Source organism: Hyalella azteca, unplaced genomic scaffold (genome assembly GCF_000764305.2).
Source record: "Hyalella azteca isolate HAZT.00-mixed unplaced genomic scaffold, Hazt_2.0.2 contig1919, whole genome shotgun sequence".
Taxonomy (NCBI): Eukaryota; Metazoa; Arthropoda; class Malacostraca; order Amphipoda; family Hyalellidae; genus Hyalella; species Hyalella azteca.
Window position 1 is genome coordinate 36,619 of NW_025932211.1, and position 12,543 is coordinate 49,161.

Below are 12,543 nucleotides of genomic sequence, written 5' to 3' on the forward strand. Positions count from 1 at the left end.
GTAAAGTTCACTGCAATGGTGCAGTGAAGTATGAAGTTCACTGCACTGTTGCAGTGAAGTTCACTGCACTGTTGCAGTGAAGTTTACTGCAGTGTTACAGTAAAGTGTGAAGTTCACTGCAATGGAGCAGTGATGTATGAAGTTCACTGCAGCGTTGCAGTGAAGTTCACTGCAGCGTTGCAGTGAAGTTCACTGCAGCGTTGCAGTGAAGTTCACTGCAGTGTTACAGTAAAGTGTGAAATTCACTGCACTGTTGCAGTGATGTATGAAGATCACTGCAGAGTTGCAGTGCCAGAGTGATGGGGTAGAGTAATTCTAGAGCGTATTGAAAAGATCGCCAGAGGCATAAGACCAAGCAGCCTTTACCGAGGGTTCGGCGGAGTAGTTCTTCTGATGACAGGGTTCCTGAGGACGAGCGCAGACTCAGCGGAGACGATGGGCAGCTCGTTGTCTCGGTGGTAGTTGATGAGGTGAGACACGCTCGAGAATGTCTGGCATTTCGTGCGCACCTGATCACCCGGGTAATAAAATATCAATGAAACAATACGTTGTAAATTAATTAAAATTAAATTAAATTAATTTGGTGGAAATTGTGGTCGGTTTGCAAAGGTGAAACAAGCCTAGCATGAGGGAAATTCTGTGCTTGTCACAACTGAATCCATGTAGCGTGAGTAAAATTTAAAATTTATACCTACAAGAAATCATCCAGCGAGGTTAAATTCAAGAATTTCTTAAGATAAAAACCATCTAGCATATGTTAAATTGAGCATTAATTAAAAACATTTCAAAAATGACTAAAATGATGCCTTTCCCAAGAATATATACATCGACCGTGAACCTACTCGAACATCTGCCAAAGTAAAAATGCATGAAACGTAAGGAAAAAACAAATAGAAACTCTGCCAGAGCAAAAACCCATAAGGCGTATGAAAAACAAGCGAAAAATGTATAAGGCGTGTGTAAAACGACCAAAAATGCACGAGGCGTATGTAAAACAACCATAAATGCACGAGGCGTGAGTAAAATCTAGCTTGGAACTCACAACTCCGTTGGGGTCGACGAGCAGCAGATGTTTCTTGACGCTGTTCTGCATGCCCGTGAGGACGAACTGCCCCGCCGTGCCCTGGGACTCGCGCACCAGGAAATCTCCGTCCTGTACATTAAAAAAAATAACTCAGTACTCACTGCAGTGAGTGACAGAGAGCGCATTTTCTCGTCGACGAAAACGTGAAGTCACGGACGGACAGACAGACGGACATGGCGAGCACAATAGCGCCTTTTTTCCATAATGAGAAAATGTGCTAAAAACAATGACATAATAAGTAATCAAAATGTAAAGTGACACCAATGTAATAACAATAATAATAATAGTAATATAATAAGGAGTCATAACACATCAAGTGAGTCGAATACAATAATAATATAATGAGAAATCAAAATCAATGATTGCGCGGAACAATAAAATGAAAGGCAATCAAAGGTTATGCTTAAAAAACAAACGTTATGCTTAGGCAAAACAGGCCTAACAGACCACAAGAAGGCCTAACAGGCCACAAGCAGGCCTAACAGGCCACAAGCAGAACCAGCAGACCACAAGCAGGCCCAACAGACCACAAGCAGGCCACAAGCAGGCCCAGCAGACCACAAGAAGACCTAGCAGGTCACCTGCTTGAGTAGGTCCTCGGCCTGCTTCCTGTTGATGGGGCCGTGGTACCAGAGCTCCTGTGCGAGCTGCAGGCGCTGCTGGAGGGACAAACTCTTGGGCGTCGTAGCGTCCAGGTGGCTCAGCGTCGCGCTGAACGGCTCTGTAACATCTTACTTAGTTAGTTATATTCATCCTTGTCATGTATTATTATAAATAAATAATATTATTTTAATATTTATTCAAAATTAATAATTTATTATAAATAAATAATAATAACACACCAAATGAATGCTGTGTAAACATGCATAGTTATTTAGTATCATCCATGAGATATATTGATACATAAATGACGCTGGTTTCAATCCATGGGAAATAGTTATATTCACCCTTGTCATGTATGGATAGATTAATGAATAATAACACACCAAATGAATGTTGTGTAAACATGCATAGTTATTTAGTACCATCCTTGAGATATATCAATACATAAATGACACGCAGGTTTCAATCCATGGGAAATAGTTATATTCATCCTTGCCATGTATTGATACATCAATGAATAATAACACACCAAATAAATGTTGTATAAACATGCATAGGTACTTAGTATCATCCGTGAGATATATCGATACATAAATGACACGAATTTTTCTCCCCATGGGAAATAGTTATATTCACCCTTGTCATGTATGGATACATTAATGAATAATAACACACCAAATAAATGTTGTGTAAACATGCATAGTTACTTAGTATCATCCTTGAGATATATCGATACATAAATGGCGCTAATTTCAATCCATGGGAAAAAGAAGTTACTTCTAATCCGTGAAACTAGCGGTACAATTTACAAAAAACTGTCACTAGTTACAATAAGTTGAATTAGTCTCAACTCACGCATATCGAAAGGATCTTTGGCTATGGTCGTCTTATCGGCGGCCGCCTGTTGGCTCTGCTTGATGACGGCGTCGTTGACGTACTCAGGCTCCTGCGCGACGCTGCCCTCCAGCCCTCCGTTGCTCAGGTCGATCAGGTTACCCACTCCTGAGCGTCAATATAACCAATGAGTGATGAGATGAATCATCTACTCATATTTATTATCATTGATAAGATCAATGAGTGGTAGTCCAGGCATACCTTTGGTCATAAATAACATGAACGAGCGTCAGTCAAGATTTCTCATACCAAAAATTGGTCAGTAAACAATATTTTATCACCTCTGCAGTAAAAAATGTCATTCGTAGGTACTACTCCTACCGAATATTGGTCAGTGAACTATATTTCATCACCTATGCAGTGAAAAATGTTATTCATACTACATTTCATCTTGCTTATGATAAGATGGTACAATTTCCAGGTTTCCCTGCTTGCATCAACATTGTATGATTCTGATAGCCTTTTAAGGAAATGAGATGTCGTACCTGCAGCGGAGGGCGGTCGAGGGGCGTCCCCAGCAGGAGGCCCGGCCGTGAGGTCAGAGCTTCTGTTGTTATTGCAGAATTTGTCCTCGGCAGCGAGGGCAGCTTGCACGCCCCCACACCCGTTGTTCACTTTGAGGGGGGCGGTGGACAACGAGGGTAAGGGGGGCACAGGAGGAGGCTGGCCCGAAGGAGGGATGATGTCGGGAGGAACTTTGCCAGGGAGGTCGTTATAGTATTCTGGGTCGTCGTTGCGAGCGTTGCCAGGTAACCTGTAATAATATCATACAATAATTATTCTATTATACTACATGATAGTTACAATTTTATTCTATTAGAAGAATTTGGCGACATAAAAGCAAGACTGAAATTCTTCCCTTCCGATGAGATTGACGTGAAGGAGAGACAATTCTTGTCGGGGTGGCAATATCAAGCCATCAGTGGTCTAAAATTTTAACATCGAAGTCGCACATAGGGTCAATGTCAAAATATCTAAAACACTGATGCAATCGCAAGTTGCAAATTTATTGTCGCAAAATACAAAACAAAAAGGTTATCATCAGACGATGATGTTACTCCCAAATATGCTCAGTAAAACGTTAGAACGAAAATAAAGCATGGTGCGACGCGTTTGCTATAAACGGAAGCTTTACCATCATCTAAAAAACCTATGACATTAGAATGAAAGAAAATGGATAAGTTTTTGGCCAGTTATGAAGACTACCAACTCGCCTGTCTTTGCTGACAGTTGTGTAGCTAACGCCAGGCTGTGCCTGCACATTATGGTTGAGGTTCTGGATGCTGCCGTTGGCACCAGGAACGTTGGAGGCGTTAGAATTTTGGCCAGTTATGAAGACTACCAACTCGCCTGTCTTTGCTGACAGTTGTGTAGCTGACGCCAGGCTGCGCCTGCACATTATGGTTGAGGTTCTGGATGCTGCCGTTGGCACCAGGAACGTTGGAGGCGTTAGAAGTGAGTGCTCCAACACCCGCGGTAACACCGGCCTGCGTCTGTGGAGTTTTCTTGAGATATTCTTTAAAACGAAGCTCGAAAGCCTGGCCTATGCTGGTGATGACGTTCTGCGCCTGACCGCCCCCACACTCCAGCACGAAGCAGGCGCGTCCATACCTGCAGTCTTTTGCCACGTACGCGATGAAGTCCAGGGTGTCCTGTGGGGTAAGGGCCGTGAACGAAGGAGGTCTCAAGGATAAAAAGTTCGGATTGTCTTGTGGGGCATGTAAACCATGTAAACAAAAGGGGGTTGAAATAGCGTCAACGGTCATTAATACCAGCGAACAAGGGCATTACCATCAAAATTACTTACGATTTCGTTACACCATTCGCCAAATTTATTGATTCCTTGATAAACCCACCAATCAGAGACAAGAAATCAGCCGCTACGCATTCTTAAGCAAGATATGATGCAATAACAGGTCCAAGTTTTGGTACGTAAATAGCCAATACGAGCCAATGACGCATTTATTGAAATAGGCTCCGTATGTGAATGTAGTGAATGCTTGGATCAATTTAGACTGGCCCCATATGTGTAAACAAGTGAACCAAACAAATATGGACCTAAGGGTACGCACTCAGTGAAAGCAGGTTGCCAGCGTGCTGGTAACCTGCTCAGGCTGGCGCCTGAAACCATAGAATACAGAAGCCTGTTCGTACAGGTTTTCACTGTGAACACTTACATTATTAACCTATGTTCATTCTTGTGGCAGGTTGGAGCAGGTTGCTAGCGCAGGCAAACCTGCTTTCACTGTGTGCGTACCCTAACAAATGAAAAAACCCTGACTCACAGGATCGCCGCCGCTGGCGAAGGAGATGTTAGGCATGTCGTGGTGGGCGATGAGGGCACCGGTGTCGAGCAGCGCTAGTTTGAGGGCTGCGCTCGTGATGGCGAGGGTAACGTTGCTGCCAGCGTGTTGCATCAGAGGGCTCTCGCCCAGGATACGGCCTATGGTCTTGGTGGTCTTACGACGCCGGTCTGCGGTCTTAAGACCAGCCGCCTCACACACTCGGCTGATGCATTCTCTGCAGGATTGATAAGAGTTAGCAGCTGCATTCTCTGCAAGATTGACAAGGATAATTTTCAAATTTATATTAATTTTGTAGGTCTTCAGACGAGCAGAATACGCGCCCACACATTGACAATACCGAAAAACCGATTTTTAATGATAACATTATTTCGAGCGCATGCATGATAGCTTAATGTTTCCGACAAGAACTCATGGATTGCAAATAGATCATACTATAGAATGTTGGTGCTACCTTATCGACTATTATGGTTCAAGAGTATGCAAAAGGCATCTAATACAACTTACGCTACTATCTCAATCCTACAAGTTACCATACAACATACCATACCATATAAGTTATACATGTTAGTATATAAGTTACAATATATAGTACAATATGGGCTAAAGTAAGCTCGCAGTTAGGATGAAAACAATAAGCGGAGGGTTTAGTTCTTGTTCCATGACCAGATAAATTCAAATAAAAATGCACATAAATGTGGTAACCTGGATAATTTAATGCAAGCTAAGAAAATAATTCTCACGATTTTAGACAATTTCAAGCATTAAATATTTCCCCCGCAAAAAAAAAAAAAAAAACGCAGGAATGTAAATGTAAATTAGGTTCTACAATCTACATCAATAAGAACATTGCGCGATACGTTGTAGATAAGACGTCAGGCTTTCGTTAACATAGCGAATAATGAATGGACGCAAGCTCAGGAGCGGTCTAGCGTAGCCTCATGATCAATCATTGATCATGAGATCATGGACCACATGTCGTGTTGAGTGTGCAGGTCAGAATGTCGAAATAGTGACAATAAATGATCCTACACGATTGTAGCGCTCTATTTTCTCCATCTGTACCAAGATATGACGATCACTGTCGTGCTGGCAGTCACTATTGTGATGACAGTTACAATTGTGATGCATAAAGAAGGGGAGGGAAGGGAGAAAATCAAGTAAGGGGCGAGGAGGCAGAGACGGAGATGGAGGTAACAAGGAAGAGATTGAAAGTGGAGAGGAGACAGAAACAGAGAGAGAAGTTCGACGGTAGAGATACAAATAAAAGAAAGTGAGAGGGCAGAGAGCCAGAGACCGAGTGAGGTAAGAGGGCAGAGACAGAGGCTGTGAGAGGGACAGGGACAGAGCCGTGAGAAGGCAGAGACAGAGCCGTGAGAGGGCAGAGACCGAGTGTGGTAAGAGGGCAAAGACAGAGCCGTGAGAGGGCAGAGACCGAGTGTGGCGAGAGGGCAGAGACCGAGTGTGGTGAGAGGGCAGAGACCGAGTGTGGTGAGAGGGCAGAGACCGAGTGTGGTGAGAGGGCAGAGACCGAGTGGGGTAAGAGGGCAGGGACAGAGCTGTGAGAGGACCGGGACAGAGACAGGGACAGGGACAGAGCTGTGAGAGGGCAGAGACAGAGCCGTGAGAGGGCAGAGACAGAGCTGTGAGAGGGCAGAGACAGAGCTGTGAGAAGACAGAGCCGTGAGAGGGCAGAGACAGAGCCGTGAGAGGGCAGAGACAGAGCCGTGAGAGGGCAGAGACAGAGCCGTGAGAGGGACAGGGACAGAGCCGTGAGAGGGCAGAGACAGAGCCGTGAGAGGGCAGAGACAGAGCCGTGAGAGGGCCGGGACAGAGACAGGGACAGGGACAGAGTGCAGCGTGGGATAGGATGCACGTCAACAAGGGAGGAAGCCTGCAATAGACGCGCCGACGCCGCAGCTGCTGCCACGTCCACGTCAATTGTCAGGTCACCACCGGCACACTCGCATGCTAGTGACGTGCCCACTAGTGACGTGCCCGCTAGTGACGTGCCCATTAGTACACTCGTCCCTTAATGATATTCACACCGACACTCTTGCCCTCTCAAGTTCTAGTTAGAGGTTGTTCGCAACACAACTTGTACGCTGCATTTACTGCATTAGTTAACATTCTTGATGTCAGAGACTAACAATTTTGCCGAGACACAAATGTCCCCCAGCCAAGAGCAGTTCTCGCGACCTACGCTAGCATCCGATGTCAATTCGATGAACAAGTATCAATAGAATTTTAATTCAATTGATACTTATCAATTGGATGGAATAAAAAAAGTCGTCCGAAATCATTTGGACGACTATTTATTTTAAATAAAAAAACAATACCCTTTCACTAATTTCATATATAACCTGGGGCTTGGACTATATCGGTTTTATTCTCATGAAGCAGGAGACTTGATCGCTATTTTCCGTAAAGTCAAAATAAATTCGACGCATACATCGAGCAGCAGTTGCAAACAAAATGGCTCTAGCGCAGTGGCAGCGCCACGGCATTTGTGAGAGAGCCATCGCCTGAGCCACAGGCAAAGTGGCTGCGCCACAGGCGAGGGGGCAGCGCCACAGCCACTGCGCCGCAAGCGAGGTGGCAGCGCCACTGGTAAAGTGGCAGCGCCACAGGCAAGGTGGTAGCGCCACAAGTGAGGTGGCAGCGCCACAGCCACAACGCCACAAGGCAGAGCTGAGCGCCACAAGAGGCAATTCGTCACGTCTTGTTACGCAGACGTCGCCGCTGCTGCTGCTTATGAGACAGCCTCGGTAACGAATTGCGGGAGCGAGACTCCTAGAAGTACTGTACAATGTACTTATGTGATACAGGTCAGGGCAACCCACATACCCTGCGGTCCTTAGTTGCGAAATGTTAGTCACTAAAATTCAGTTTGTAGATAAACAACTCAATTGTTGAAGTCTCAATGAACGATTTAGTCGCTTGCAATGTCAAAGACATTGGGATGGAGAAGATCTTATTGGGATGGAGAATCCTATTTATTATAAAATCTGATCCTTTAAGAGAATGGAGACGAAACATAAGCGCTTATATTTATGCCAAAAGAGTACCTATGAATAGAGCATATTGAGTCGGAATAAGTAGGCTGATATTCAAATAGAATATCAACCTATTTACTTCGAATAAAATATACGAAATAAATAGAGAGTATAATATAGCGCTTCGAGACGAAATCAATAGGTGAATAATATTCATGGCTAAACTCACTTTAATATTCATTGCTTTAGACTCACTTGGCGATGAGGGAGCGCGTGTCGAAGTTGAGGGACTTCATGGACGTGTTGACCTCCAGACACCCGATGTACTGCAGCACCAACACAACACATCAACATCATAGTACATCCATATACTCGTGTAATATATCATTATTATTATTAAATATACCTGCTTAAATAGCAAGTTTACCGAGAATTAATAAGTAAAGAAAATGCCAATCAAATTTGCAAAGTCTGTAAGCTCCAGATACTCATTAAATATATCATTATTATTATTACATATATCTGCTTAAATAACGAGTTTGCCAGGAATTAATAAGTAAAGAAAATGCCATGTCTATATGCTCCAACATGCACGTTTTCGACGAAGCTATGGTGAATTTGCTTGGCGCCCTCGTCATTTATATTTATTCAAATGACGTGAAACTGCAATTTTTGTGACAGTCAGAGAAGAAAGACTTTGAGTTTATATTTTCAGCGAAAGACCAGGATTTACAAATAATCGTAGTGCTGTACATATAATAAAGGTTTCTATTCATAGAACAAATGATTTTAATCGTTAACAAATAGCAACAAGCAGACTAAAAAATATTCCATGTAATTTCTTTAGAGTCCCGAAACACTTCACTCGAGTTTGTTGATCCCTGTTGAATTTAACATGGAGTCCTGACCAGTAATTGGAAGAACAATACGAATATTATCAGCAATATTTTGCAACAGAAATGCAGCGCGCATCACTCTGTTTATCACTCAATGTCTAGGTAATCAATCCTCTGACACAACAGATGACCCGTTTGTAAGCGCACATTCTTCACGACACAATCCACCTGGCATTTGAAGCTCAAATAACGTTATTGCTTGAACCTTATTTCAACCTTCTTTGCTCTGAGGGAAGTTACTCAGTGGAAGGTACAAAGGCAGCTTCACTCTTAACATATACCTAAGTAACCTAACTCTGTTGTCCCCATTTTTGTGGACATCACCCAGCCGATATTTGACGTTAGAATTACGTTCTTGATTGAAAGTTATTTCAAGGCAGAGGACGCTATACAGACTCACTTAACATACGACTCTTTTGTGCCTTGTATTCCTGACGACATAACCCAACTGGCATTTGACGTTACAATAACGTTATTTGAAGGCAGAGGACGGTACAAGACCAAGACTCACCCTGACGGCGTAGGTGATGGAGCCGTCGGCGAGCTGCGTGTCGGTATGGAGCCAGCCCCTCGCAGGCTTGTTGATGAAGGAGCCGCCGGTCGCCCCAGCCTCCATGGTGATCTTACCCTCGACTCCACAGCTGCTGGCGCCTGAGGAACTGCTGCCACTGCTGCTGCTGCACCAGCTGTTGCTCAGCAGATTGCCAGCTGTCGCAGTCAGACACGCCAGACGAGAGTGTCCCACTGCGAGTGTGTCGTGGGGTGTCGGGGAATATGTGTTGCTGCCGCCACTTGAGGAAGGGTAGCTCCCCAACGAGGGTGAGGCGATACACGGGCTGAAGCTTTGTTGGGAACAACTGCTGCTACCGCTCGTGCTGCTAGAGTGGGGGATGAAGGGGGCCGTGTGAGTGGGAGGTGAGGGAGCCTGATGGTCGGGAGGGATGGGCTCGAGATGAGGGCACAGAGGCGGTGAGGGGATGAGGTGCCGTAAATCAACACGAAATTTGTGGTTCCTTTCCAAGCTTCTGGTGTGCCGTCGTGAGCCGCTGCTGCTGCTGCTACTGCTTATGCGCTGACCGTGATGGCGCTCCAAGGAACGACTTCTCTCTTCTCTCTCTTCTTGCTCTTCTCTTCTTCTGATCTCCTCTTCAATTCCTATTGTACCTAACAATTTTCTTCTCTTCTTCCTGTAAGAACTGTTGCTGTTGCTGCTGCTTGCGACGCTGGCAGTGCTGTCGCCGCTACCTCCCGAGAGCTGTACGGTGCTGAAGATGGAGTTGTTGGTGACACAGCAACTCGCTTGACTTCCCCCGGTGCCCACCAGCCAAACTTTGTGCAGGTTCTGATCACTCTGCGACTTGAGATTGACGCCTATTTTCTGCAAGGCATTGTCTGACTTTGACTTGCGAGTGAGCGCTTGCTCGTGGATTTTTTGTTGCTTTTCTCGATGCTTCCGTAGACACTTGGCGAGAGTGAGAGCTTCGCCTGTGGCTCGAGACACGGAGCTGCCTGAGAAGTTACTCGATCTTGATGTATGTGATGATAATGTGGCTCTAAAAGACGAACTAATGTGGTGGCTAGAACCAGGCAAATGCTGGTGATGACCGTGGTTGTGGTGAATGTGAGATGTTGGTGCTGGTTGCAAGGGAGAACGATGCGGGTGGGTGTAGGAGCGTGATGCAGGAGTGAGATAGATGTGGGTATTGTGCAAGCTCTGATGCTGGCTAGAGGAGCTACTATTGTCCTTGTGTCGCTTGTTAGCAAGGATGTGGAGCGCTGAAGCAGACGATGTCGGCACTTGAGTGTAACGGTAGTCTTGTTGGCTCGAGTGCCCTGATGCTTGTTGTCCGCCGCTGCCTGAAGATCCCGGAGAATGACCAGAGTCAGACTGACGTTCCAGATGAGGTAACTTAGAAGACGATGATGAAGAAGACGTAATGGAAGTAAGGGACTTCCACGCAGCTTTTATGGAATTAAGTGAAAGAGGTGAAGAAGAGCTGGATTTATGAGAAGATCCGCTGGAAGTGCACAGGAGCGAACGACCTCCACTGGAACTGTTCGAACTGTCCAAACTAGTAGACTGGAAACGAAGACCTGGAGTGGACGAACCGCCGCCGCCGCTGTGGTGGTCACTATTAAGCTGGTTGTTGTTGTTGAGGAGGTTGTTGGAGCCGCTGTTGTTATGAAGAGATCCCCCAGAAGTGGTAGTGGTCGAGATAATGTGAGTGGAGGTGGTCGTGTTGGTCGTGGACGTCGTGGTAGGTGTGATGAGGCTGTCTTTCCTGTTCAGATCCAGGGCTTGACCGCACAACACGTCCTTGCCTGAAAAAATACAATCATGTTAAGAATTGCATTACAAACAACTAATTCAATCGTACTTTAGTGAGAACACTTTATCAGTAACCTACACCAATCTTAAAAGTTAGTGTAGGTTAGTGATATTTCCACTCTTGTTGAGTAACGGAAGAATCCAACTCGTTCCACTCCAAGTACGATGACTGTAAGTAAACAATTGTAGGAAAAGAAATTTGGACAAAATACCAAAAAGCAATAGATTATTTTAGGTGACAAAACCGTACATGAAGATATAAGGCAGAAATAGGGAACGACCTTTATACCGGCACGGCCCACAAACGTAGTAACTATTGGAGCAGATCACTAGGATTGGAGCAGCATAATGAAGGTTCGAAACCGCAACTGGCGGTAAAAATTCTTGTCAAAATTAGCAAGGAGACCGGTGGTCAAGAATGGGCGACTGGCCAACGTGGCTAAATCAATATTGTAACCACTACATTAATTATATATTTTCAATAATTGATTATCTGGCCTTGATGAACCGACACAGATGAATTCGAAGCGAATCACGTCAAAAGAAATTTCAAGAAGATTGAAAAACTTGCCTATTTACATCACTCGGAAGTGATAATCACTTAAACGCTGTGAATTAAAGTGCGTCATACTGAGCCTGGAGTTGAACATGGACAAGCAAAATTGAAATGCGAGTTGAAAGCAGTTAAGTTTTTTTGGGCATATCAACATATTTGGTCGGCATATCAGCGTCCGATAACCATGCAGATCGATACCGTAATCAAAATCATCTAGTGTAACCATAATAATGAGCAATACGTATAATGTTTCGGTGTCAAAATAATTCCTATTTACATGCCACAATCAAAAATTAAACGTTCAATTTCAGTGCCTCGTTTCGTTACACTAGTACTAGTCGATATATGTCAAAAAGCGCGTNTGACCGTAAGTCTTGCACTGCGAGGAATGCTCTCTTACGGTGACCGTAAGTCTTGCACTGAGCCACGTCACCTTGTGCTGTTAAATGAGTAAAAGCTTACCGTGTAGCACTACACAGGCGATACGCGAGTATCGTATCGTACATAAAAAGTTTATTACGTGTGATGAATTGATAATCAACCATTAATTGATAAAATCGACCATTAAATAGACAAAGAAGTTAAATTTAGAATAGTTTTAATGATTACATGTGCCAAAACGTTGGATGAATTGAACGTAGCATTTATCCGTAAATAGTACAATGCACAACAGTCGTTGAGGAATGCCAGCAGTAGAGTGACAGGAGGTTGGTTAGACGTATAATAGCAGCAGCAGCAATAGCAGCAGCAGCAATAGCAGCAGCAGCAGCAGCAGCAATAGCAGCACCAGTAGCAGCAGCAGCAACAGCAGCAGCAGCAGCAGCAGCACCAGCAGCAGCAGCAGCGTACAACAGCAGCAGCAGCAGCGTACAACAGCAGCAG

General features: G+C 44.7%; 1 protein-coding gene across 2 annotated transcripts in view; it reads right to left on the bottom strand.

Moving 5' to 3' along the window:
* Positions 1 to 263: 263 nt before the first annotated feature.
* The window catches only part of LOC108667262 (serine-rich adhesin for platelets), a 25,387-nt gene continuing 13,107 nt past the window's right edge, over positions 264 to 12,543 (bottom strand). Inside the window, exons 2-11 of one of the 2 annotated variants that reach the window (XM_018154268.2) lie at positions 9,288 to 11,098; positions 8,136 to 8,206; positions 4,867 to 5,101; positions 4,014 to 4,233; positions 3,796 to 3,877; positions 3,067 to 3,335; positions 2,543 to 2,689; positions 1,666 to 1,805; positions 1,043 to 1,153; positions 264 to 509 (exon numbers count right to left, since the gene is read on the bottom strand). In XM_018154268.2, coding sequence (XP_018009757.1) covers positions 363 to 509; positions 1,043 to 1,153; positions 1,666 to 1,805; positions 2,543 to 2,689; positions 3,067 to 3,335; positions 3,796 to 3,877; positions 4,014 to 4,233; positions 4,867 to 5,101; positions 8,136 to 8,206; positions 9,288 to 11,098 — 3,233 coding nt within the window. In that variant the 3' untranslated portion in view covers positions 264 to 362. Of the gene's footprint in view, positions 510 to 1,042; positions 1,154 to 1,665; positions 1,806 to 2,542; positions 2,690 to 3,066; positions 3,336 to 3,795; positions 3,878 to 3,931; positions 4,234 to 4,866; positions 5,102 to 8,135; positions 8,207 to 9,287; positions 11,099 to 12,543 lie in introns of both variants that reach the window. The other variant, XM_018154269.2, reaches the window with a different exon arrangement.